The sequence below is a fragment of the Epinephelus lanceolatus genome, chromosome 16 (assembly GCF_041903045.1).
Source record: "Epinephelus lanceolatus isolate andai-2023 chromosome 16, ASM4190304v1, whole genome shotgun sequence".
Taxonomy (NCBI): Eukaryota; Metazoa; Chordata; class Actinopteri; order Perciformes; family Serranidae; genus Epinephelus; species Epinephelus lanceolatus.
Window position 1 is genome coordinate 15482712 of NC_135749.1, and position 27339 is coordinate 15510050.

The 27339-nt window shown below is 41.9% G+C and overlaps 1 protein-coding gene across 2 annotated transcripts; it reads left to right on the forward strand.

Annotated features, from left to right (window-relative positions):
- The first annotated feature begins 116 nt into the window (after positions 1 to 116).
- Positions 117 to 27289, forward strand: tax1bp1a (Tax1 (human T-cell leukemia virus type I) binding protein 1a). 2 transcript variants are annotated; one of them, XM_033637963.2, is made up of 17 exons: positions 117 to 255; positions 2668 to 2882; positions 7296 to 7398; positions 8080 to 8270; positions 8622 to 8777; positions 12759 to 12907; positions 13429 to 13519; positions 13624 to 13809; positions 13893 to 14144; positions 14264 to 14455; positions 14582 to 14654; positions 16430 to 16953; positions 19472 to 19558; positions 20801 to 20987; positions 22220 to 22428; positions 23266 to 23348; positions 25757 to 27289. In XM_033637963.2, exons 2-17 carry the CDS (start codon positions 2694 to 2696, stop codon positions 25965 to 25967), a joined length of 2883 nt encoding a protein of 960 aa, XP_033493854.1. In that variant the 5' UTR covers positions 117 to 255; positions 2668 to 2693; the 3' UTR covers positions 25968 to 27289. The 2 variants fall into 2 exon arrangements, with proteins under 2 accessions (XP_033493854.1, XP_033493855.1); XM_033637964.2 differs by having other exon boundaries at positions 25760 to 27289.
- The last annotated feature ends 50 nt before the right edge of the window (positions 27290 to 27339 follow it).

Here is a 27339-nt window from a genome sequence, read left to right on the forward strand (position 1 = left end):
TATGAAGCAAGGTAGGATGATTAGTAAACTGATTTAAGCAACTTCAGTAATTACTAGAAACACCTGCTTTCTCCCCCCGTCGCATCCTCAGCATCATTGCTGCTGCTCAGCATCCCGGAAGTTCAGCATCATTTGCTCTCTCAGGAAGAGACGCATCATCGTCAGAGCTTTGTCAACAACGGGGACAGTGGCAAAAACATCGGCCTGCCCGGCAGAAATTCACTCCTTTGTGCAAGTGGGATTCATATGAAAAGGGTACTCTTTCAATTTTTCGCAGAATGAGCGCTTGTGATGTTCATGTCTTGTCTCAGCAAGCTAGCACACCGACCAGAGTACTGTTGAGCTAGCTAGTGACTTGACACGACATGGCCTTCTTCACAAGCTAATGTTAGCTGCCGAGCTATCGTTAATAAGATTATCCTCTGACTGGGTGAAGTAGTTTCATATGGCATAGCTGTGCGGGAGCTATTTCGTGCAATGTGTACAGGTATAAGTGTTACTGTGGCTCACTGTGCAGATGATGCTATGTTAGCTGGTTAGCTGAATCCAGAGCCATGACTTGGGTACTTTCACATTTATTTATCTTCGTCAGGAGTTGGGTTGAATGGAAATGTGGGGCGAGAGGGTGTGTTGTCGTAGCTTGATTCTCATGGGTGGATGAAGCTGTTGCATCACTTGCAGACACACCTGCTTTTCCTCCACTCCTGACCACCACCACAGGCTCAGTTTGGACAGTCAGCTGCCTGACTATAAGTTATAATAGTCACAGTGGTGTGGTGGCGTCTTGGTAGATGGGTATACTGTGGCTTCCGTCATACATACAGCTATGTATACAATGTGGTGAACGAAGTAAGCTTTACTTAAAGTATTATATCTGAATATCTTGAATTTAAGAGAACGCTGGATATAATATTTCCTATAATGCAATTTCCCAGTGGCCTTGTAAGGAGCCCAAGGCTTTGACTCACCATGCCATCATCATATTTAACCTGACGAAGCTGAAGACGCATTATAACACTGTTGTCAGGGCTGAGTAGTTTCGATTTCACATTGACTACTTGACTTTGACAAGTGAGATCATGGAGTAAAGGTACAATACAATAAGATAAGACTTAACTTGATTGTCAGACAGAAACTGAAATTTGTCCTGCGTCCCAGGACCTCAATTGTTCACTGTAATACACATAAATATGAAAATACAAAGCAACACATTAATGCAATACATAACAAGAAAACAAAACCATACTAAAAATTAGGGCTGCATCTAAGGATTATTTTCACTGTCGACTAATCTGTCGATTATTTCTTCGATTAGTCGACTAATCATTTTATTGAAAAATGTGTTAACATGTTGAAAAATGTTGGTCTGTCTCTCCCAAACCCCAAAATTATGTCATCTAATGTCTTGTTTCGTACACACGCCAAAGGGTTTTAGTTCACCATCATAGGAGAGTGTGTAAAGCTGCCAATATTTGAACATAAGAAGCTGCAATAAGAGTATTTTGGGGTACTTTTATAGTACTTTTCTATGAAAAATGACTCAAACTGATTAGTCGACTACTAAAATAGACACAGATTATTTTAATAGTCGACTAGTCATCGATTAATCATTGCAGCCCTACTAAAAATGAAGCAAATCACATCAGACATTACGAAAAGTGGATGCTTTGCAACAAATGATTCATTCTTTTTACATTCAGTAATCGACCCAGGTACGTTGAAGCTACCTAGAAGTCATACTCCGATTAAATAGGTTTACAGACTTAGAAACAAAAGAGTTCCTCAACCTGTTAAATCGAGCCTGTGTTGCTGTAAATTTTCTGTGTGACGTCAAAAGCTGATATTCCTTAAATAAAGTGTGATGTCACCTGTCAGAGACAACATTCATTTGGTATATGCAGCTTGAAAACTTGACTCAAGTGCTTAACCCACAATCTTTAAGCAGATACAGCCAGTCTAGCTTTGAGCTTACACTGTTAATACCTCTAATAGATAATATTCAGAATAAAAGCATGCATGTACTCCCTCATTTACTGTTTTTTATTCCTTCACAAAGCTTATAGGTTGTGAAATGTCAGCAGCGGAAGGGTTTTTCCCCCACAAGTTTATCACTAAGATAAGCACTCTGTGTCATTTTAGGATGGCGCACTCGTTGCTTGGGCAGCGGCACGAAATGCAAGTTGTGGAACAAAAGTTTTCTTTGTGCAGTAAATGTCAAAGATTAGTTGAAATGTTATAGCATGATTTGCTGCAGGTTTTTGCTCTGGAGGATGGACAGAGAGGGCCTGTGGCTATTTAAAGTTAAGTCAGGTCAATTTGATTTATACAGCCTAAAATCACAATGTTGCCTTAGAGGGTTTTATAATCTGTACAACACATGGCATTGTCTATGCTGAGACCCTTGTTTTTAAATATAATATGGTAATTTTCCCAGACCTGAGGGGGGTATATGCTGTTTACATGCATATATGTGCCACTACATCTTTTCTCTGTCTTTTACTTAATCAATATATATTTTCTGAGATGGTGTGGGAACAGAGGGCCTCGCCATTTTCACTTCATTTGCCTTTTTGTTGTGCATGCGACTGAAAGAAAGACTTCTATCTTTCCTTCTCTCGACTGTTTGTGATACTCAACTTCTCTGTCCTCTGCTCTTTTGTTTCACAGGCAAATGAAGTGACCAACAGGATACAATGTCATCGTTCCAGGTGGTGGACTCGTCGCCGGGCAGCAGCGTCAGCGTCATGGAAACGTCCAACTTCGCCCATGTCATCTTCCAGAATGTGGGGAAGAGTTTCCTGCCGCAGGCGCCCCTGGAGTGTCGCTACACCCTGACCCCTTACATCACTCCCCACCCCAAAGACTGGGTGGGCATCTTCAAGGTACATCACACACGCCGCTGCGGCTTTTACTCTCACCATGCTTCAAAGACAACGTCAAGCGAGATCAGTTAAGGACCAGACTTTAATTGAACTGAATCATACATGTTACAGAAATATTTAGAGATAGAAACCGCTCTCAGCCCATTACGCAGGTGTTTGTTAGATGGATTATGTGTTATGGTGTTATTAATTGGCCATAGGTTTGCAGTCGGTACACTAACACATACTTCCGCCTTGATACTAATGGTTCACCTTTTCACTACATGCCTAAAACCTCACCACAAGCTTTGGTGTGGTTGTTCTGCATGCGGAAAGAGGAAGAGTGTACATGGTGGGCTGGTTGCAGTTGGTCTCGCTGGGGGGCAAACATTTGGTGCTCTTTATGAACCACTCTGATTCTTATTAGGACCTTTTTTTTCCCCCCACTTCACTTGTTCGCTCCCCTCTGTCTTTCCATCAGTCTTCTCTCTGCTTCCTGCTAACCAGCCTCCTCCTCCCCTCTTTTATCAAGGCCATCAAATCTCACACGTAATTAACAGGAAATGTGAACGAGGAAACTTAATGTCTCGTAAAGTCAAAAGACAAACATTTTATTGTTGTTTAAGAACTGACTTCAAATCCCCCGGCTCAATTAGAAAGGAATAAAGACGCTGTGTTTATATGGAAAAAAGTCAATTGGAAAATTTAATTGTTGTAATCCACGCTAATGAAACCTGTTTGATGGTTGGTGCCTCATGTCAGAGAACAAGCAGACCGCGCGTCTTTAATCCTCTTGACGTACATGTCTGTCTTTTTGCATATTCATGGAGATATTTAGCCATTTAATTCTGGCATAATCGTGGCATTGTGTGTGTGTATATAGGTATTAAAGCTGCGACTAAAGATAATGTTTGTGACAATTAATCTGTAGATTATTTTCTCAATTAATTGTTTAATCTACAAAACATTAAACACCAGTGAGAAAAGCCTTTTACAACAAGTTCGAGGCTAAATTGACTCCATCAAATGGCTTGTTTTGTCCAACCAACATTTCCAAACCTCAAAATATTAAATTTACTATCATGTAACACCAAGGAAAACAGCAAATCCTCACATTTGAGAAACCTGCAGAATCACATTTTTGGCATTTTTGCTTTAAAAATTACTTCAATGTAGGGCTGCAACTAACGATTATTTTCATTGTCGACTAATCTGTCGTTTATTTCTTCGATTAGTCGACTAATCATTTTATCAAAAAATGTGTTAAAATGTTGAAAAATGTCGGTCTGTCTCTCCCAAACCCTAAAAGTATGTCATCTAATGTTTTGTTTCGTACTCATACCTCTCACGTTTTAGTTCACTGTCACGGGAGAGTGTGTAAAGCTGCCAATATTTGAGCATATGAAACTGCAGTAAGAGTATTTTGGGGTACTTTTATAGTACTTTTCTATGAAAAATGACTCAAACCGATTAGTCAACTACTAAAATAGTCACAGATTATTTTAATAATAATAATAATAATAGTCGATTAGTCATCAATTAGTCAACTAATCGTTGCAGCCCTACTACAATGATCAATAGATTTTTAAAATAGTTGCTGATTAATTTTCAGTTGATCAAATAATTGATTGTCTCATCGTTGCAGTGCTAATATGTATGTAGGCTATTATTAGAATGAAGGGCTGTACCCGACTCAGAATTATGTCAGTCGAATCAGATTTGGCTGACAAATATACAAATATTCAACTGTTCTTTCCTTTGTTTCCATTTAAAGTTTAAACTGGGTTCAGTGGGACGTTCAGGGTGACAGTGATGCTCACATAATACACTGACAGTTGATCCAAAATGTGCAACATTTTTTGCTGACACTACATATCAAAATAAGCCAGAGACTATATCATACTAAGTTGCTGTGAGCTCTACATTCACCACGTGTACGCAGAAGGTAACATATTTAGCCTGAATTGAAGTACACTGCACAGTGACTGCCCAAAAAAAGAAAAAAAAGAAAAGAAAAGAAAACTGGAGTTTCTGACTGATGATTTGAATCTTTGACTTTCTGGGGACAGCCCTGTTTGTATAAACAATTTAATTGTGAAAATGTCCTCTCTTGTCAGTGGGGCATGCATCAACAGGTCAGTATTTCTGTGCCTTTACAAATAATAATTATCCCCTTCCATAGTAATATAAAATGAACTGAAGCCACCAAAAAAAAGGCTAATAAATCTTATGTTTTGGCTTGAAGTTCTCAGGGTGGGACTTGTATGTATAAATCAACAAGTCGAATTGTTAAAAATGATTGATTAGGTTTTACTTTCCCACCGAGCATCGACCATTAATGTTGACGACATCCTGACATATGAGTCTTTTTGCCTCCCAGAGGCAAAACCTTTGTGCTGAGATGACTCAGGGAGAGAACATTTTCTTCCTCTTACCTTTCATGTCTTATAGGCGTTACCTGTTTCAGAGAGACTGAGCAGTATACTTGCTGTGAGGATGACTCAGACTGCACTGCTCAGTTGAGCTGTGCACAGACACCCCCTAGTGGCTGAAAATGTTAATCCTAGTATAACAAACTTGCTCCTAGATGGTGGTGCATTCTAACAATACTTACATGCAGTATATTTTACAGTAAACATGAAAAGTGTACACTCTAATCAAGCTAGTAAAATATTTCTTTTGTTTACCAGCATGATGACTCAATTTTTTCATGCATGATAAATTGAACACATTTGTTCTCCTTTGTTTTCCCGTGAAAGCAAAGTTAAGTGTAGTTGATATTTGAAACACACACATGCACACACACACACACAAAACTCCCTAAAAAGCCCTGTGGAGGTTTTTGGTTGTGGCATGTTCGCTGGGCCAGCAGGGAGAAACCCGTTGTGTGAGTGTATAATTAAAGTGTCATCGTGCTGCTCCCTCACACCTTGGCTGAATGATTGATAGCTGCTCTGCCTGTGATTATTTTATACATCACTCCTGTGTTGGAATGCCACACCATACCTAACCAAATGTCAGTCAACTTCACTCTGCAATTAGCAAAATTATTTATGTCTGTTTTCTTTTAAGCAAACACACGTGAGCGCACAAGCAAGCCTGGCAGGTGTCCATTGCAGCCTAGCCTCTCACTGAGATGCTGCTAGATGTGGAAAGAATGTTCTTGGCCTGGGTTTCCATGCTGACAATTACCATTTGTTTGGAATAGCATTATACTAAATGTAATTGGATGATAAGGCGCACACTACAATTATCTATCATGCAACAGAACCTGAAATTTTGACAAATGTTTTGAGTAGCTCAGGTGATTTACTGTTGGCTTTTCAAGCTTTCCCAGTACTTCGTCAGGTACTGGCCCATTCTTATTTTTTATTATTGTGCTTTGTTTTTTTACAAAAGTGAATTGATTGATTGTTGTTTATATAAGTATTTTACTGCATAAATGTTTTATGTGAACCTGATAAAAAATTTACTGTCCTGTTATTATTTAATCTTTGAAAGTTATGGCTCATTTAAGTTCACCAAAAGCAAGTAATTCCCCTCAGTGTTTTAGGCATCCTATAATTTCCAGTATACCATCTTCAACCAACAGTCGTATCTGTAACAGTATATGATTGCTGTATGGCAGCTGTCCAGAGGGGAAATTTTCTCTTGTGCCACTTTTTCTCAATTTCAAAAACTGGAAGAAAAAAAACTCCCACAGGTGGTTGAGGTATCCACAGCTGAAGCGCAGTTATGTAATGTCACAAACATGTATAGCACATGTGAGTTGAAATGAGGTGTGCGTATGTCCGTGAGCAGCCCAAGCAGGGAGAGAGTGCGGTTGCGCACGACAGATTTACGACGCAGGACCTGAGTTATGATGTTCACAACTCCCTTTCATCATCTGTCACCTAACAACACATGAAATCCACGGAATTACATCTCCCTTGCCATTTTGTGTAAAATTTTCACCTTTTCTTCCCTCACTCTTATTTTTTACCCCCACCTCCTTTTTTCTCATTTCCACGTGGGTTGTTTTCTGCCATCTCACGAGTCTGCACATGTGTGTACACACACGCAAAGCTACATACACCCCTGCCTTCCCACCCCATTCTCACACCTTCACTGCCCCTCTTTTTTTTGAGCCCAAAAGGGGAAGGAACGGAGGCGAGGGAGAGAGGAGGAGGAGGAGGGGTGTGGAAGAATGAGGGGGCATGGTTTTAAATGTTTCCATTCTTGGCTTGAACATTGTGTGTAATCCTCCAGCTTTCTTTAGACACAGTGTTTTTGAAAATGTAATTAAAAAAGAAATAAAATGTCATGTGGCTATGAATGATTTATGTTGATGTGAAAGATTTGTGATTATTTTTAACATGATATTGAGCTTTACACTCTCCGTTCGGGCACTATTTTTTGTTGTGGATTAACATTTTCGCTGCACTGTGTCCTTAGGTGGGTTGGAGCACAGCCAGAGACTACTACACCTTCCTTTGGTCTCCTATGCCTGAAAACTACGAACCAGGAAGTACTGTGCACAGGACTGTGGTGTTTCAAGGTACACACACACACACACACACACACACACACACACACTCTATGTAAACCACCATACAGAGCCAGGGTATTCCAAAGTAACTCCTCCATTTTACGGCGCGTATAAAAACCAGCACTTTTATTTAATAAGGGAACACAACCGCAAACGGCGGCCTGGGACCTGAGCACCTCTCAAACCACACACATACACACACACACAGGTTGAGGGCCTGCAAACTGGTTTTACTGGGCCTGGAACGGTCAGATATTACACAGTGAAAATATGAGAGCTTGCTGTGGTGTGTCAGTAGTCAGTAAAACCAGTTGGCTGCCGGATGTTCTGTACTTACTCCTCCGTCGCAGAGAGCCAGGCCTAACTTGTGAATGATGTGCTCCAGTGAGCTCTCACAGAGTAGCCATGGGCTGCTTAAAATATAAGCACATATAAGAGAGGTGTCTTCTATGGAAATATTGAATGTTTTTCGATAAATATACCTGCTGCTGTGCTGTGTGAAAGGGGTGGCGCTTACTTGTTTTGATGCAGTGTCGCATATTTTCTACATTTTGAAGCATAACAGTCGAAGATAGAACAGAATTGTTCTTTAAATACAACCTGATTACATAAAAAGGTTACTACTTGATTAAATTAATATTAGATAAAATGAAAACCAAAAAGAGAAAACACACTCTCATCTCTTTGCAGGTTATTATGTTCCCAAATCTGACGGAGAGTTTTACCAGTTTTGTTATGTCACGCACTCTGGTGACATCAGAGGAGCCAGCACTCCCTTCCAGTTCAGGTCGGCCACGCCCACGGAAGAGCTTCTGACTGTTACCGAGGACGACAGCAACTCAGATATACTGGTCGTCACCACCAAGAGCGGCCTGCTAGAGGTAGGCCACACGAGATGAATTTCTCTTTTCCATCGTTCTGGGTCTTGGCCCCTTTAAAGGGTCCGACAGAAATGTACCAGAGGTCCTCGTCTGTGACTGTGACCTCTGACCTAAGTCAATAAAAGAATCACCGTTTGGCATTAATAAACTATTATGCTATTGTCCTTCTTGTCAGCCATATAAAATGATACATGACATTAAATCGTGCAACACAATTGGACAATTGTGCATCTCAACAACTTTTTTTCTGATGTTTTCAAAATGACTCGTTATAAAAGCACTAAAATCTAACAAGCAGCTACTGTTCTCACCGTCTTTCTCTTTACCCTTAACTCTCCTCCTGCCTGGCAGCATGTGGAGGAGGCGCAGCAGGAGCGCAGGGAGCTGCTGAAGGCCATGCGTATCCTCCAGGAGGAGAAACAACAGCTGCAGGAGGAGCAGAAACGACTGGCCAGGGAGCGGGAACAGGAGAGGGAGACGTGCTGCCTGCTGCGAACACACAACCAGGTTAGAAAGAGCAATTTTTTTTTAAGTGCTTTATTTATATAGTTTGTTTTTCATTTAAGTAAAGGTTTAATATTACTAATCCAAAGGTATTTCAACAACATTAAGCTGCACTAGCCTGTTTTATTCTTGTCTCACACATGAAACAGTCCACAGTCACAGATACTGTTACCTTCGGTTCAGCTGATTTATTTTCTCTTTTAACAAACAAAAATCATGGCAACGCTTCTAAGTCTTATGTGTGGCTGCAGACTGTACCGATGTGCTGTCTACTCACATTTCTTCATGCTTGCTCAAGTAAACTCTAACCCACCCTGCCTTTGTGCAGAGGTGATCACCATCATCATCTAATTAACCTCAACAGAAATAATCACTAAAAAATCAGATTGTTATTAAGAAATCGTAATAAAAAATACACTGCAAGTAAAACAGAAAAGGCTCAAACAACAATACTAGAGTTAAGGTGAGTTTCAGTGTGTTTGCACATGTGTGTATTTGTGTGTACATAGACGGACAGTCTCTATTTGCACACGTGTGTGTGGAGCCAGTTCCTCACCAGCGATCACAGGTCTGAAAACTTCAAAGGCCCAAATTTATGAATAATCTGTGTCCGTGTTTGAGCGACACACAAAGAGCAGCAGCGTGTGTGTGTGTGTGTGTGTGTGTGTGTGTGTGTGTGTGTGTGTGTGTGTATGTGTGTGTGCGTGCACAAGTCTTTCTCTCCCTCTTTAACGACCTGACTCAGTGGGCCAGAACGGAATTGGGACACAGTTTTCTTGGGCATCTGGCGTCAGGGACGATGCCATCGCAACCACAGAGTGAACAAACATGACGTCAAACACACAAAAACACACACACACACACACACATGCTCATACACATACACTAACCCCCCCCCCTCGCTCTCACACTCACATTCAGGTTCCACACCACAGGGCCCCTCTAATGTGCATTCACACATGCACAAGCGCACACACACACACACACACACACACAAACACAAACACACTCATTATGCCACCCGCTTGCAAACCCTTTTAGTCTGTGTGTGGAATGAGAGGAGGGTAGTCCGCAAAACCGCCTGCCTGAAAAAAAAAGAGCCCTGCCCAGCCTCAGGGACAAACACCACTCAGTCACGCGATTCAGTGGCCACTGCTTTCTCACTGTCTATTTTCTCCCGGCCGGTCTGTCTGTCTGTCTGTCCCTGCCTTTCTCTCTCCCACGTTTCTATGTTGGTTTATTGGTATTAGAAAATATGATTTATTTTTCCAAAGCAAGATAAACAAAACACACTTGACACAACATTAACGAGAATGAAACAGATATTTACCTTGATGTCATCTGCTCTTTACTCCATTCCCTCCCCCACTCACTCACTCACTCACTCATTCACTCACTCACTTACCAGGATGAGTCAGATTTCACATTTTAGTATTTTATGAGCTGCTCATTTGATAAGCAGTATCTTGGCACACATGCCTAAAAACAGTCAGGAAACTCATTGAAAGCAGAGGGGGGTGGTAGAGGGAAGGAGAGGTAAAACACTGAGGCTTGCCAAGAAATCTGTGAGTTTGAATCCAGTCTCTCATCGCCCCCTAGTGCAGCACGCCGGCCTAGGCTCAGAGCGAGAGCAGGCTGCTTTGAGTTAGTCCGCTGCTCTCTTTTACGAAGGACAAAATCGCCATAAATTACGTGGTAATACACACACACGCACACTGTTATTACCATGCTGCTTTTCATTCAACAGGCATGTCCATCTGTAGATATACGACTTGTATGAGTGGGTGTGTTTCTCTTTTTGTGGAGTATTTACAGTAGGTGCGTTCACTCATGCCACGCTGATGAAAATGTCCTGAGCTTAACATGAAAACATAAGTACATATTTTGCGGCTGCTAATTTTACGAGAACACTTTTTATAAGGTCTTTATGCACTGCTAAAGTGCTTCCCAAACGCCAGCCGTAAAAATCATACAGTAATCTACGCAGAGCCAAGCCCAGAGGGAGACAGGCCTGAGTGTGCATTGGTGTGTCGGTTTTGGATTGATGGCTGCACTCTGTGCTATCTGTCTTTCTCCCTATGTCCTTGAATGCGTAGCTGTGTGTCCATCTTTCTGTAACTGCGTGTGTGTGTGTGTGTGTGTGTGTGCATGTGAGTATGCGTGTGCACACGACAAATAGAAAGGAGGGTATGTGCAGAGGAATGTTGTTCTGTCACAACCAATATTAGCTATGGATGATTTAATGTCCTTCACTGCTGATTTTCAGCAAGTTCAAACAAGGCATTTCCTCAGCAGTCACACCACATGGAGAAAGCAGACCTTATATGATCGGTTGTGCACTACTGGGAATTTGTTTAAAGGAATTCGCTGATACTAAACTGGTTGTTCTTGCATGCATTCAATACATGCTGCTATTGTTGAATAACTTCAAACACACGGTGTGTGTTTTGTGCCCATCAAAGGGCTCCCATCAGTCATAATTTGTAACTGGTGACTGGTGATTAAGAAGATAAGACTTGACTGATCCCCAGAGGGGAAATTCACAAATGACAGCTGCACTACAAACTGCTTATAGAGGCAGCGAACAGAAAAAAAATATTTATTTTTAACTGATTGAAAAAAAAGATTTAGAAGCTACATATAGTATATGCTTTACAACATCTTAGTCCCAGCGTTCCCAACCTGGGTGGTCGGGACCCTCCAAGGGGTCACAAGATAAATCTAAGGGGTTGCCAAATGGTTTTTGTTTTTTTTTTTTCCAAATGAAACCAGAAGAGTGTTCGACTGATCTGTCCATAACATAGAGAAGTGGGTCCCGACATGAGGGTTTGGTCCTCCCATGAGGTAATAAGTAAACAGATTTGGGAATCCAGCCAGTAAATCTAGCAACTCACTTGCCTTGATTGGGCAAGTGATAAAAAAAAAGTAAATAGATAAAAAAAATTAAACAGTTTTTTCTGGAGCTGATGATGGGAATAGCGAAGGGGTGAGCCATCGTGCTTCCTTACTATGTCTGTTGAGAGCTACACATGACCAGTATTCATCGGGCACTCGTGAGAAAATAGCGGTGGGTAAAAAACAAAATTAACCTAAATAAAATGAACCTCAACTACAGTATGTATTGCACAGTTATCCACAAGTTTGAGAGGCAGATCAAACAGGGTCGTTTTTCAAAAGCACATCAAGTAAACATGACAATTAACTGCAGTCTTTGTTGCTATTTGATAGCTGCTAATCAATAAAGCAGCTTGTGTTGGGGCAGGTAAAAATTGTCTTTGAATCCTGACCCACCTGCCCGACCAGGCAAGGGGGGAAAAACGTGATTGTGAATTTTTTTTGTTTGTTTGTTTGTTTTTTTTTAAATCAGTGATTTTATTTATTCGTATTCACTATTATTATTATCATCATCATTATTATTATTATTATTATTATTATTATTATTGTTATTATTTTGTATTTATTTTATTTCATTTAGTTATTTACTGCATATTTTTAAAAAATAACCTGAGAATAAAAAAATGCTTTTTCTAGTTGAAGAGGCCACCTCAAAACGAAATATGTAACACATGATGAGGGATTGTTAGATGACACTGCTTCATTTCTAGGGGTCACAGGAGAAAAACAATGGGAACCACACTCTTAGACCATATACATGATTTTATGAACAAATATTTGTCAAAAATATATGTGCAAAAATAAAAGCCCAGGAGTGTAAATCTGAAACAGTTAGAAAACCAAACATTATAACATCCATGAGGCCAGGATTTTTTAAAAGCAGCTTAATTAAGTGTCAGCTGAGTGTAGGTACAAATGACAAATGCTCACATGAATTTTTACCATCTGTGATTAATTATAAGTATTGCATAACTTCCTACACTTGGTCAGTGTTCATTCTCCTCCGCCAAGCCCAGCCTGCTAATGCGGCTGCTGCGATTGGCCGTAGCAGCCGTCACTGTGATCCACAGCTGCCTCTCTGTCCCGCAGGAGCTGCTGCGCTCGTCGCAGGGCCTGTCAGAAGAGAGGGAGGACGTGAGGAGGAGACTGACAGAGGCCACAGACAGGGTCCGCCAGCTGGAGGAGGACCTGCTGGGAGTCACCCAGCGAGGCCTGCAAAAGGAGACGGAGCTCGATTGGTGAGTGGCGAGCGCTAACACACGGCCATCAATCATCCGCACTCATTCATTTTTGCGAGGATATGACTGTTTGACTAACTGTGTTTGAGGAGGATTTCTTCCCTGCCTTCTGCTCCCTCAACATCTTCATCATTTCACTTGTCTACATTGTGTGGACAGAATAATGCACGGCACAAACCGCTGCCTCAAAAATAACCAGTAAATCAATACAGATTTAAACATAAGCTTAACAAGGATGGTGTTTATTCAATGGATATTGTTTTGCATTGCATGAAATGCTGGTCTTTTTTTTTCCCTTAACCCCCTTTAGATGAAAGATTGAGGGGTCACCATGACAGATTTTAGTGACATGTAGTGTTTCCTAGTTAATCATTTGATAATCTGTACACACAACAACCATTAAAAAGGTCTCTGATGTTGTCTACTTGCTTACTAAACAGTAGCATGAATGGCATTAAGAATTTGTATGACATGATGTTGGTGATTTGAGGATGAAAGTTGTAAAAAACGTTATGTCACAGCCTGCGTGACCGTCTGAAGAAGCTGACCGCAGAGAGAGACAGCCTGGAGAGCCAGCTGAAGAACGAGAAGGATGAGAGAGACCTGTACAAGGTGGGAGAGAGCTCCTTATAACTAAAAAAAGTGGATAAATGAAAATGAGCATTCTGTCTTCATCCTGACCTTTGCATTTTTCCTCTCTGTGGTCACATGTGTAGGCCCACCTACGCAGCACCGAGCTGGAGAACACCAAGCTGAGCGCAGAGCTGCAGATGCTGAAGGCGGTGGAACTGAACCGGGAGGTGACCATCGCCCAGTTCCAGGAGGAGCTGGACAGGCTCAGGGTCTGTGTTGCCCAGCGGGACAGCCTGGAGAAAGAGCTGCTGGCACACAAGACTGACAAGGTAATGGTTGTACCCGTGTGTGTGTGTATGGTAAAAGCAGTTATTCTATACAGTATATATGATTTCTCTCTACACATTTTTAGGCAGATCTGGCCCGTGTGCGTGAGCAGCTCCGTCAGGCAGAGGAGCAGCTTCAAGCGTCCCGGCAGCAGGCGTCCCTGCTGGCCTCGGAGCTCCGCGACTCAGCCAGTGCCCGTGACCACACGATGACCGAGCTGTACCGCGCCCGCTTGGAAGCCGACAAGCTTCGTGCCAGTCTTGCTGATGCTCAGGCCGAGTGCCAACGCATGGAGAGCCAGCTGGACCGCATGAGGAGCACTGCACAGAAGGAAGTGGTCAGTGTCGGATTTCCATATCTCCGTGTTTTACTTTCTGTGCTATAATAGGCCAGGACTGAGGGAATTCTGATGATTGCCACAGAATTTTTTTTTTTTTAACTTTCTCTCTCTTCCAGGGTGTTGGGACCAGTGGGGAGATGACACCCAGCATGATGGTGGTGTCAGAGGCAGAGGCCGAGCTGCAGAGAGAGGTGGAGGAGCTGAAGCTGCGCCTTCACATGGCTGCTGAGCACTACAAGGAGAAGTACCGGGAGTGTCAGCGCCTCCGCAGGCAGGTGGCCAAACTGAACACAACTGAGGCACAGGGGGTGAGTACTGTGTAGTAAAACTCATGTAAAAAGAAATATTACTCGCAAATCAGTTTATGCCTAAAGCAGTAGTAATTACATTGTGTTGATACATGTTTGTTTGTTTGTTTGTTTTTTTTTTTGCAGGAGCCAAAGAGAAACGCTTCAACCGAGACAACACAGGAGCCACTGACCCCGAGTCCAGAGTCACCAACAGCAGGTACACACACACATATTCAAGTGCAAAAGTATGCATGCATGTTGTTGTATTCTTAAGCATACTATAAATGCATTTAACATACAACAGTTGTGCACATTTATGAAAAATAAATGAATCCAGAAACACAGTTTAAAAGAACAGTCTTATTGTGATATTATTGTTTTAAGATGGACTGTACTTACCTGTCCAAAAAAATGCAAGGGTTGATTCCATGCCAACAGAGTATACAGATTTTATTTGTCTGTCAAAGTGCTTTAACCTTAACCGCAAGAACACCGGCGATCTCCAGCCAACATTGCAGTCTTTAATAGGTTGTGGCACGCTCATAACTGGACAACCTAAGACATCCATTGGTGCCAACTGTTGGTAAGGGAGCTAAATAATGCTCCAAAGATAGGCCAAATATTGGGGAAAAACTGACATGGACATTTTTGAGGGTGTCCCTTGAACTCTCACCTCAAGATATATGATTAAAATTTCATTCAATGGGTACCCACAAGTCTCCCATTTACAGAAATACTCACTTTATGCTAGTCCCATGAAGGTTTTGCTGAAGCCATGCTGTTTTCTGCAGTATGAATGTGTTATTCTCACCTGTTCTAAAAGGGTGGTATTTGAATATGTCTGCATACTGTGGTCTCTAAACAGTCTTGGTTTTGCATAACTGAAAAGCTAACACTGTTGTGGATTCAATGAGCCCAGTTGTATCCATGTGTGATGACGCTAACCCTCTTCGCAAGCATTTCATTGTAGTGAGACAATGCCTCACTGTATAAAATGACCTGTTGTGACTACTACGATAATCACAGCCTCATGAAACTTTACAGCTACAAACAAGAGAAGCAGGGCATTCAGAGGATGTATTGCTTTTATAGGTTTCTAGAACAGAAGTGCTTGCCATCTAATAGCCAAAAAGTACAATTCTTACAGAAATGTCAAAAGGGTTTTGATACCATATAACAACATGGATTTTTCTATAATGTTCGCAATTTATCCTTTAATTTTAGAGTGGTCAAAAATGGCTAAACTTTCCACCAAATTTATGCAAGAAATGCCATCAACCCTTAAAATGCTGCAACAAGTTATGAGACAATCAAGCATGGGAATGGTCATTATATACTTCAGTCATAATGCTCTAAGCCCTTATACACATAGGCGCCTAAACAAAACACAACATTTATTGCATATTTATGTCCACCAAAATTTGACACACACTGCTGAGCTGCATCTCAGATTAATCTTCAGGTTCCCAGCTGTCAGATGATATATACCACTTGATCTACATCAGTTCAAATATCCTGAGAGAAATTAATTGTAGAGAACATTTGTTTAATTTTTTTGTTTGTTCTTCTGACAGATTTTGTCTTTTAAAAAAATAATGAAAGGACAGAAATGCAACACGTTCCCCAAACAGTATCTTAAATCAACAGTAATCACATGACACAAAGAACAGTAAATTGTGTGACTCACTTTTACTTGACAGGACAAAACTCTTTCTCTTACCATGCTATTACTGTCATTCCCTTCGTCTAGACACAATAACATCTGCATCCAAAACAACGAGTCGATGCAGATCCTCTGGAAGTCTTTCTTGGACATGTACGAAGTAAATAAAAGTAGATGAGCCCGAGTGGTGAACAGTGATTACAGGGAAAGTTAATGTGTTGAAAAATCCATAACTGGCACTTCTATTTAAGTGTTAATACCTGAATGAAAGACTGTTGTGTTAAGTATATATAATCTTTGTTCTACTCTTACATCATATGTTTTTACAGGGAATATAGCCACTGCAGTCCTACAAGAAGCCGCTGAGATGACAATCACTCCAGAACTTAATAACAGGGAATCCACATATGCTGATTTATACAACAGCACAGAGAGAGAAGAAAGGCAGAGAGAGAAAATGCCAAAGGAGTTGGCCGCGATGGAGGCTGAGGGAGAAGCAAACCAAGGGGAGGACGGGGAGAAGGAAAACAAAGAGAAAGAAAGAGAGGAGAAGAAGGACAGCCTGCCGGAGGAGAGCCTGAGGATGACGAGCTGGGTGGAGGTGGAGAACGAGAGGCGGAGTGCCGAAGAGAACAGCGAGGCGGAGGCGGCCGGGAACGCGGAGGGAGAGAAAGATGTGAAGGAAGAGCAGGTGCTGCTGGAGGTGGAGGGGAGGAGCACGGAGGAGGCGGAGAAGGCACAGACTCGCTCGGTGGAGGAGGAGCTGGCGATGATGGAGGAGAAGTGGAAGCAGCAGTGTGCGATCAATGAGACGCTCAAGCAGCGGCTGGCCAATGAGGAGGAACGATTCAGAGTGAGACACACACAGCCATAGTAATCTCTGTGTACAAGCCCTTAAAGATACAGTTCACTCCCAAATCTAAAAAACATATTTTTATAATACATATGTTTAAAAACGTTTATCACAATAACTTCTGGGACAAAACATTGTCCACTAAAAGAAGTTACAGTGACAGGCTTAGGAGGTTATTATGTCCAAACACCTGTGCAAAAATCAGGAACCAGCAATTTTTATTTATTTATTTTTTTTGCTTAATTTTGGTCAATAAATTACTTTTAACAATTAACTATCCAAATTAATGTTGAATAATTTTCTATTAATTGAACAGGTCAATTTTCGTAGCACTATACGAAATATTCTAATAAGCAAAAACACTGTAAGATAAATATTTTAAACATGCTCACTCTGATTCAGGGAGAGAGGATATACGTAGCTAATGGCAGAACTTGGATAGATGAACTACTTGTCGTTGGCGGACTGTTGTGTTAATTGGTATAAAGAGCAATGATTAATTTTGGCAACAGAGAAGCAAAAGTCCCTGTTGACGTGAGCATGCATGAACCAGAGTAACCGGGTTATTCCATGCCACACATGAGCCATGTGTGTGGTATGTGTGTGTGATTCAATACGATTGCTTGAGCTCGTTGCGTCTTTGTGGGCCTGTTGCATTTTGCGTGCGAACGTCTGCCAAAGTACCTACTGGCATTTAATCTCCATGAGTGAGTGTGTGTTTATCGGTGCTGTAAATAAGGCTCTCCCCTGTCTTTGATAGAGTCTCCTGTCTGAGGCGAGTGCCCCGGGCCCCGAGCCGCTCTTAATGGCCCCGGAGACTGACAAGAGAGGCAGCCGCAGAGCGCCATGCTTTACGGCTGTTTACATCAGCCACCCAGGGGATGGAGCGAGGGAGGGGAATAGACAGGGAGGGGGGGCACAGAAATACACCGCTGCAGAATCCCTTCACCTGAACTTAACCCTCTAATGCTGCGCAGTAAATTTATGAAATAGGGGGAGAGCAAGAGAGGACATAAGGAGATGAAAGAGAATGACGGGGGAAAGCCGGAGAAGCAAACAGAATTTAAGAGTGAAAAAAGTGGGATAGACAGACATGAAGCAGAACGAGAAGCCGCGGGAGAGGAGGGGATTTGGAACCTTTGTGGTGGGATGAAATGAGAGAAGAGCAAGCAACTATCCATGTAAACTATCCCACAGGGTCAGTCCTGTTAGAACCTTAAGATTTACTGCGATCCCCCTGCACTGCTCCAGTCTGCCCTGGACACAGGCCGCGTTTCTGTGGCTTTAGCTGTGTGTTTTACAGTAAGCACCACACATTTGACGCCGCTCCAGGTTAAATAAAACTCAACTGACCAAATATTTAGTTCACTTGCTGGCCTGTGTGTGCGCCTGCTGATATTCCTCTTTGTGGGTTAGCATGAACGGAGTGTAAAAAGAAAGGGAAAGGGTTCGTATCAGTCCATTAGTGTGAAGATGTGTCCGTTATTTTTACAGCTGAGTTGATTAGTCAGTATATAGATAATTAATCAACAATTATTCTGATATTTGATAAAGTGTTTTCAAGCATTTTCAAAGCCAAAAGTTGTTTGTCTTGTGTGTTGTTAAATTGATTATCTTTGGGTTTTGGACTGTTGGTCAGAATGAAATGATATTTTAAGATGTTGCCTTGGGCTCTGGGAAACTTTGTTGGGAATTTTGCACTTTATTCTGACATTTTAGAGACAAAACAATCACTCAACATGTAAAAGAGTCATGAAATCAATTAATAAGGAGTAACCTTTAGTTGCAGTCCTAGTCATTTTATTATTCAACCTCTGCCTTACCTGTCTGCAGTTTGGAGCAGTGGGGAGCTACAATCATTACCTGTGTGCTTTTCAACAAAATGCATGCACAACAGCACGAGCTGATGTCTTCTCATGTCGTCTTCTATCATTTTATACCTTCATTAAATAGTTGATAGGGGAGAGAGATGGGAGATGACACAACAAAGGCGAATGGTTGGCGCCTCAAAAATATGCTATGCAGGATTTTCATTAAACAATGTAATGATTCATATAGAAGTAATCAGAAAGTTGAAGGCGAGTGCCCCGACAGCGTTCAGGTGAGGTCGGGGCTTTAGAAAAAGGTAACAACCATGTGCCAGACCATGCAGCAGGCATCCAAAAGACACAGTGTCTTACAAATGCAATTATGTTGAAGCAAAATGCCAAACAATATTGAATCTGGAGTTGATTTTTGCTTTTGCTTTCACTGGCGAGCATGTTTACTAAGGGCAACCAACAATCCTGCATTGCATACCTTTAAAGACACTGAGAAATGAAAAATACATTCTCCAAGTTCTAATCTGTGTCCCTGTGTTAATTAGTCATTTATCATCTTTGAGTATTTCTATATGAAAATATATTTTTGAAATTTTGTTATTTGTTGTGCACATGATGTCATTCTATGCTTCATCTTTATGAACTCTGGCCTGATGGTACTATGGTATTTTTTTCCCCTGTGTGTGCCCTGTCTGTAGGTGCACATGGCAGAGCGAGCTAGCGAGGTGACAGAGCTGAAACGCAACCTTGCCCAGGCGCTCCGAGACAAGGAGCAACTACAGGAGGTAAAGCTGCAACACCAAGTGCACGCCGCACAGTACATGCGTTACACACCCAGCTGATTGAGACCTAAACTGGACATAAAGATGGATGAGGCATCTTCACTTCCTCTCAAAGAACAAAAATGAAGCCACAATTTCCTGGATACAGACCCACCATAATATCTGGTTTACGCCCATACGCCTGCCCCACTCAGTGCCATTGGCCCAAATCAATCGCAAGTCAATCACAGCTGTCAATCAAGTCGTCACACCCCTTTTCATAGCATCAAATATCTAATTACAACTGAACTTATCAGAAAAACAAGCTCTGTATAGCTCTGTATAAAAGAGCCATCACTGATTTGGGTCTTTACAGTTGAAACGGCTAAGATTTTAAAAATGAATGTGAGTGAAGGTTAGTTTTCTGGTTTTAAACTTTCCATATTAACATAAAACTACTGACAGTAGAAATCCTGTATGTAGATAACGTAGGCTCTCAACCAAAGCTCAAAGCAATATCTTCACATTCAATTATTAGCAGTTTAGTGCAGTGTCTGAACTACTTCCTGCAGCTCTCCCTTTCCCTTCTTCTTACTCCCCGCTACCCACTAATTAATACATCTATACTTGCTTCTTTCGCCCATTGGTACAGTGCCATTAGACAGTGCAAATGCCACGCGACATGTCTGTTTCACCTTCCCAACCCTGGTTTAAATGTTAAACCTGATAGCTGCGCACTAATGAAGTCATCAAGAGAGGAGGTCAGGGGGGAATAGCAGAGGGAAGGAGGGAAGGAAAGGCGGGAGAGGGCGAGCGCCTCTATCAGCAAAGCCAGAGCAGAGGGAGCCAGCGTCTGACACCCATTACAGTAATGAGTAGGGTACTAATGCTCTTGCTTCAGATATAATCACAAAGGGCAGAAACAATGTAGAGGGAAACTTAACTCTGAGCTGAGAATACTTAACTCTGCGTGTTTGGTTCCAACAGTGAAAATGTGCTATGGAAACACTGACTGAATTTCTTTCTTCACAGCTTCTCTCATCAGTCCCTCTGTCTGCAAAGAGATAATGTTGGCTTGTGCTAACAGTGTTTACACATTATGGATAGCTCTGAAAGCATTTGTTTATGTTTGATTGCGCAACGAAACAGCACAGACTGCTGAGTAGCAGGAAATATCCCTTTAAAAGACATGTTAACAAAATGTAGATTGTTGCTGTGAGGTACTGTGACACTCAGGGATGGATTTTGTCTCTGTGTCCCCCACAGGAGCTGCAGCGCTTTGTGTCCAGGCAGAGGGAGCAGGAAGCTGGCGTCCAGGGTGCTGAGATCAGGCAGCCAATGGTGCTGCGCTACCCCCTGCCATACCCTCAGGACCCCTCCCCTCCACCACTGGTCCCACACAGGCCTGCTGAGCTGCAGTACGGCAATCCATACTCCACTGACACCACAAGAGGTGGGAAGGGTGAAAACTTTTTGACTCTGCACCTGTTTGTTCTTCTTAAAGGTCCCATATTATGCTCATTTCTTGGTTAGTAGTTTTACTTTTGGGGTGCCCACTAGCTCAGTGGTTGGGGCGGGTGTCCCATGTACGGAGGCATTGTCCTTGCTGTGGCAGCCGTAGCCTCGATTCCAGCCTCCGCCCATCTGCTGCATATTGTCCCCTCACTCTCCCCTTTAATGCCTAATCTGTCATGAACATGTTTATATATTTTAATGTTAAAAAAACCCTCTGCCTGAATTCACCCTCTGTTTCTTTAACCCCCCCTCCCCCCCCCCTTTCCAAAAAAGCCCATCCATCTGATTGGTCAGCTATTCCAGCTCTTCCGTATCTGTGCTCTTGGCATCTCTGCACCATCATTGCAGCCTGGGGGACTGACTGTAGTGGCACGTTCTATATTTAGGGACCGCTTCACTGACTTGCATTGCTCGGCTTGGCTCCATGTTTACTTCCTGTCAGCTGATGTCATTCACATGTACTACAACATTCCAACATGAAATACAAAGGGACCCATTTACAGTGTTTGTGTTTGAAACGGTCAATATAATATATTTATGACATTACAACTTCACAGACATTCTGACGGCTCATTTAAGGGCACAGTTTCTGGATACACAATGTGTGTGTGGAGTGAGAGTTTTGATACTTGTGATACTACTTTTTTAATTGTTCTCAGTGAGGAGAGAGCCTATGCTGCCACATGTGAGAAAAAGCGCTGTGCCCGGCTCCATTTTTAGAGCGCTTCACCTTTTCTGTGTGGCTGCTCTGAACACTTACAGTTGAAAATCTCTGGTGATGCCACTGCCGCTCCTTTAGCTACTGTCTGATATATCAGATGTGATGCAACGATGACACAAAATGCTCACAAATGATCACAACAAAGGCAGAAAAGCATGAGAGCAGACAAGTGGTGGGGACACTGGATATTGCTGGTGTGTGTTGTGCTTTTATCACTGAACACACTGTAAGCTTGTTGCTAACTCTGCAGTCAACCCTCTGTTAATGTAGCATTATGTTAGCTACCTAGCAAACCTAAGTGTCAAGATTGTGTTGCCATAGGAAAAAAGGAAAATGCTATGTGGACACACGCCCTTATATTGCACCTGTAGCTGCATTATAATAAAAAAGACATGGACACTTATGGCGATATGGGACCTATAAGTTATTTTTTGCTGCTGTTTTTCTAGACCGGGTGGATGTCGCACTGTCTCCTGAGCACATGTCCCGTCCTCCACCTGAGGCCCCGCCTTGCGCCCCTCCCTGTGCACCCCCGATCACGCCCCCAAGTCCGGGCCCTGGGGCACCAGGCTGGGAACAAGAGGTGGTCTGCATCCAGCCCTCCCGCAGCACGAGCCCCCCTGAGAGCCTGGAGCATCCGCCTGAGGAGCCACGAAGTGTAAGTGGATACAAACGCACACGCAGGACAGAACCTCACTGCCACCAAACTTAAACGCAGGCTGGTATAAGATAAAATATGACATTCATTAACAAGCTGACTAATTGGATTTATTTAGGTGTATCTGTATAAATTTATCGTCATATCATGCAAACATGGTTTTTTTTTTAGCCCAGTCTCCTGAAAACATGCAGTGTGTGAGTTACTGCACCAGAATTGATTGCAGCATCAATCTGATCTCAGTACAGCAGCATGTCTGATATCTTTTTTCATGAGCTTAACTAATTAACTTAATTAACTTAAATCAACATAAACGCATGACAGACTAACTGTGATACCAACCGTTGCCTTTTCCTACTCTCACTTCGTGTTTTCGGCATCCAAAGAATCGCTGTCACGGTAATCCCTCTCCCTCCGTCTCTGGAGTGCTCGTCCTCACTGAATGAAGGGAATAGTAGCTTGCCCTTAAAAGCTGAAGCCATGAACTCATTTGCATAAAGCTCTAATTAACGTCACTCCCTCAGAGCTCAAGAGAGAGGAAGATAACAAGGGCTTGGGGAGTAATTAGGGGAGATTTTGCAAAGGGACAGACCCGAGATCAGCTTGTGTCTGTCGGATTACGCTGTTTTGTTGTTTGGGAGCAAATTGAATAAAGGCAAGTGGAAGCTTTACTGTATTGCTCTTAAAATAGGAACATATCAGCACATATTCAGTTATTTGATTGCCCTTTCAACCCTTTTTTTCCCTTTTTTAATAAACATCTGCAAAGGCTGCATTTTTGTGTGCGTACAGCTCCATGAGTGAATAGATGGCCATCATGCATTTGTGTTTTCATAGGCTGCTGATGGGGCTCAGCCGTCCTGTGATCATCAGTCCAGTAGACGTAAAGACGCCAGGGGCAGCTTCTGCTTTGACTCCAGGTAGTGTGCCTACTCACACACATGAAAAAATAATTTGAAATAAATAGACTTTTCAAAGTGGAAATACATACGTTTTTTGCTTTAACTTAGGATGTTAGAAGTCACCTGTTTCCACTTTTAAAACAGAACACACAATGACGAAACACTTTGACACAAGCAAAGACAAATGCATAGAATAAAACAGATAGCAAAGACAGGTATAGTAGGTAGGTCATGTGTACTACGAGGGTTACATTTTTATCCCTGTAGATACGAAATGCATGAAATTTTCCATTTTCTCGTCAAACATTACTGTCATATCGCTCCATTGAGTATAAAGTCCAGTAAAACTACAACTTGGCGTCTTTACATTTCTATTTGTGTATTGAACAAACAAACAAGTTATGTAACAACATAGGAGTTATGGATTCACAGTCAAAAATCATCTATGTATGCACATCAGAGTGCAGCACGGTTACATATTTCTGTCCGTACCCGATCATGACAGGCATTCTGTTTTTCATGTCTGAACCCAACCCAAGGACTTTAATGCAGAGTGATGTTTCGAGGCCTACGGCTCTTCTTCAGACTTCTGGTAAATGACAGAAAGTCGTCATCTAGAAATACCCACAGTGCCTGAACTAGTCATGTGACATACCACACCCATCACCTTTATACATAATAAGAATAGACAAAGAAATTATATATATGTGCGTATATATGTGTTTTGTACCAGGGCTACTTTAGATAAAAATATGCACACATTTTGTATCCAACATAAGTAATTTTACCAAGTTATCTTGATATGTTACAGTTGCTTCTCACCTGCAGCACAGTGTATTACAGTGTTAGCATACATGAACACATTCAGGCCACACATAGAAATAAAGGTACATGAAGAAAAACACATACAAATATACACCCCCAATCGTTGGTATTACCACAACAACTTGGGCGTTAATGCCGTAATAGAAATACTATCTGTTGGAGGCCCCTAGTGGATACGTAACTGCAGTTAGAAAAACATGGAAAGATAATATATACTTACTGTTTGCCGAACCGGCAATGTTAATGTGGGCAACATGAGAGACAGTAGAATTACAGAATTACAGAAAAGGTCTAATGTCAGATTCCATATTGAGGCCTTTAGAGGCCAAAGTTCCCAGTGTGTTTTTATTTTTATTTTAGATGTATGATTTAACCAAGTTTGTAAAATCATTTACATGTGTGGGATACGAAATGTCTACGTGCTGGTATTTCCCCATCATATATTCATCCAGAGTAGCCCTGGTACGATATTGGGGTACTCATCATGTATATATATATAGTTGTGTGGTATGTCACATGACTAGTGCAGGCACTATGGGTGTTTAAAATGGCGACTTTCTGTCACTTATTAGAAGTCTGAGGAAGACCTGTAGGCTCGAAACGTCACTCTGAATTAAAGTCTTTTAAAATGGGAGCTGCTTGATGTGCAGACTTATTTGTTTTCTACTTTGCCAGATGTTTCTTTGGTTCAGCACCCACTCCATTGGACATTGAGATGTGCGTGTCTTTTATATTGTTTTTTAACCCAAACTAAGTTCAGCAGATTTAATTTAAGGGAAAAAAACAGGCAGTGGCCTTCTTTACACAGTCATGACCATTTCCTTGTGTCCCTCTGACAACAAACTGAAAGGTGACTTAGCGAGGGAGCAGATATTAACTGGGAGGCGAAGCATGAAGCACCAAGTAGGCTGAGCCCGATCCAAACCTGAACATTGTTAATATTTGTCAAAACCCAGCCTAGCCCGTTCAGACCCAGTGGGACTCGTTGGGCTCAGTTCAGGTTTCCACACTCTAAGGCACATGCACGATGTGTATATACATTACACACATGCCATACTGAATGCAGAACACGCGTACACACATGTGCATAAACACATTTTCTATTAAAAGTCTGTCATCTAGCTAGCTGTTGTAAGGGTGAACATCAGGGGTGAGGGCTGAAACTGTCATTGTAGAATTTCCTATTTAAGGATATTAGATGTTTATAAAAATCAAAGTCGAATTTTGAATGAATGGAATAACATACAGAATATGTGAGTGTGTGATCCAAACCAGACTGCTAGAGCCAATTTAATAGATTTATTCAGTTTGGTATATGCATCGTCGGCCGCTCACTAGCTAGGCTACTTGGTAGATGCCCACAGGATACTGCAACCCTGATTAAAAGGAAGTGAGGCCGACATGAAAGGGGGAATTTATAATTGGCAGCAGGAGCGAGGACAGCAGCAACCAGATACTTGACTGCGACTGATTGGTGAGCCAGGTAAAGTTTAGTTAGACAGGTTGGACACATAGGAATAAAGAAATGAATGTTATTAGAAAGCTTTATCTCCTACTACTCTCTCCTTTCCTTCTCTCTCTCTCTCTCTTTCTCTCTCCAGTAGTGACGTTCACAAGCGCTGCCCGTTATGCGAGGTGATCTTCCCGCCCCACTTTGAGCAGCGCAGCTTCGAGCAGCACGTGGAAAGCCACTGGAAGGTGTGCCCCGTCTGCTCCGAGCAGTTCCCCCTTAACTGTCAGCAGCAGCTCTTCGAGAGGCACGTCCTCACGCACTTTGACGGCCACGTGCTCAACTTCGAGCAGATCGAGTGAAGGATGCAAAGGGCAAACCTAGAATTCTGACATACCATATGGGTAAATGTGTGTCGTCAGCTATTAGTTAATTTTGATTGGGTTGAGTTGTCTCGTTAATATACAATCATTAGCACTTTTTCGCAATCTTAACAAAGGTTAGAAAGAATGTAGTCCACTTCTGAAAGGAAGCAAAGGTGTTTTTTTTTTAAGTAGGGTAGCTTTCACCTTAAAACACCATGGGTAAAAGGATCTGTAACACTCACAAAAAGTGCCACGGTCCTTTACTTTTCTATCATTTTTATGCTCTTCTTTCTGCTTCAGGGGACTAAAGCACCATTGGTACTGCATGCATTTATTCTGTGTTCAAAATGACAAAATTATAGCTGTTATAGCGAAAGGGATGAATTGTAGCAGGAGCTTCAAGAGAAAGCATTTTAGTATGTTGGTGTCCCTGAATATTATTTACAGTTATTCTTATGCGATATAACAGCCAAAACATCTTCATCTTTGAATTGTCCACGATTCATAGCTCGTGCACAGAAGGGATACATTTTTTTAAGTGTAAATGCAGAGCGAGATCTGATTATGTGATGTCTTCAAGAGTCATCTGAGTGTGTATATTTAAATGAAGATTGGTACGGAGGAGACTTTTTTTTTGTTGACTTGAATGGGAATTGATTTTTCCCAGAACCACAGTACTACTGTACGTATAAGACGTCAGATGGTTGAAACAAAAACAGCACTACGTTTTCATGTATCTGCACTAAATAAGGCTTTATTCTGAATGTACTGTACATATGAAAATAAGTATAAGTTGTGGAGAGACCTGTGAATTACTGTCGTGACCCTGCCTCCCCTCATTGTTACTTCCTTCCATGTTTTAGCGATGAAAGAATGGTGGACCAATGATGTTTTACTTTGGTTAGTTGGTCAGAAAACTGGGCTGGTCTCTTTATTTGATCTGAGGTAACTGTCAAACAGGCAAACAGACTGCAGGACACTAAGTTCCAGACTCTTTTCTCGTTGCGTACTTCCACGTTTTAAAGTTAGAACTGTGAAGAAAAGTCATTGCTTCGTGTGCAGGTCCAAATCATGAGCGAGTGTCATATCTGTGTGTGTCTCCACATCACCGCTTGTCTATTTTCTGTCATTACAAAGTGAACCCTGACAGTGTTGTATTCAGGCTTTAAAAATTGCACATGCCCAGTAATCACAAAGGCAAAATGTGTGTGTATGTCATGTGTCCGATGCAGCCCCCTTTTCATGTGAGAATGTCAGGACGGTGGTTTAAGTGTGTACTGCAAAGATCTTTATGAATAAAGTAAGCTTGTCTTAATGCATTTATTGTAATGTCGTCTCCTGTTTGGGTTGAGATGGGGAGAAATAACAT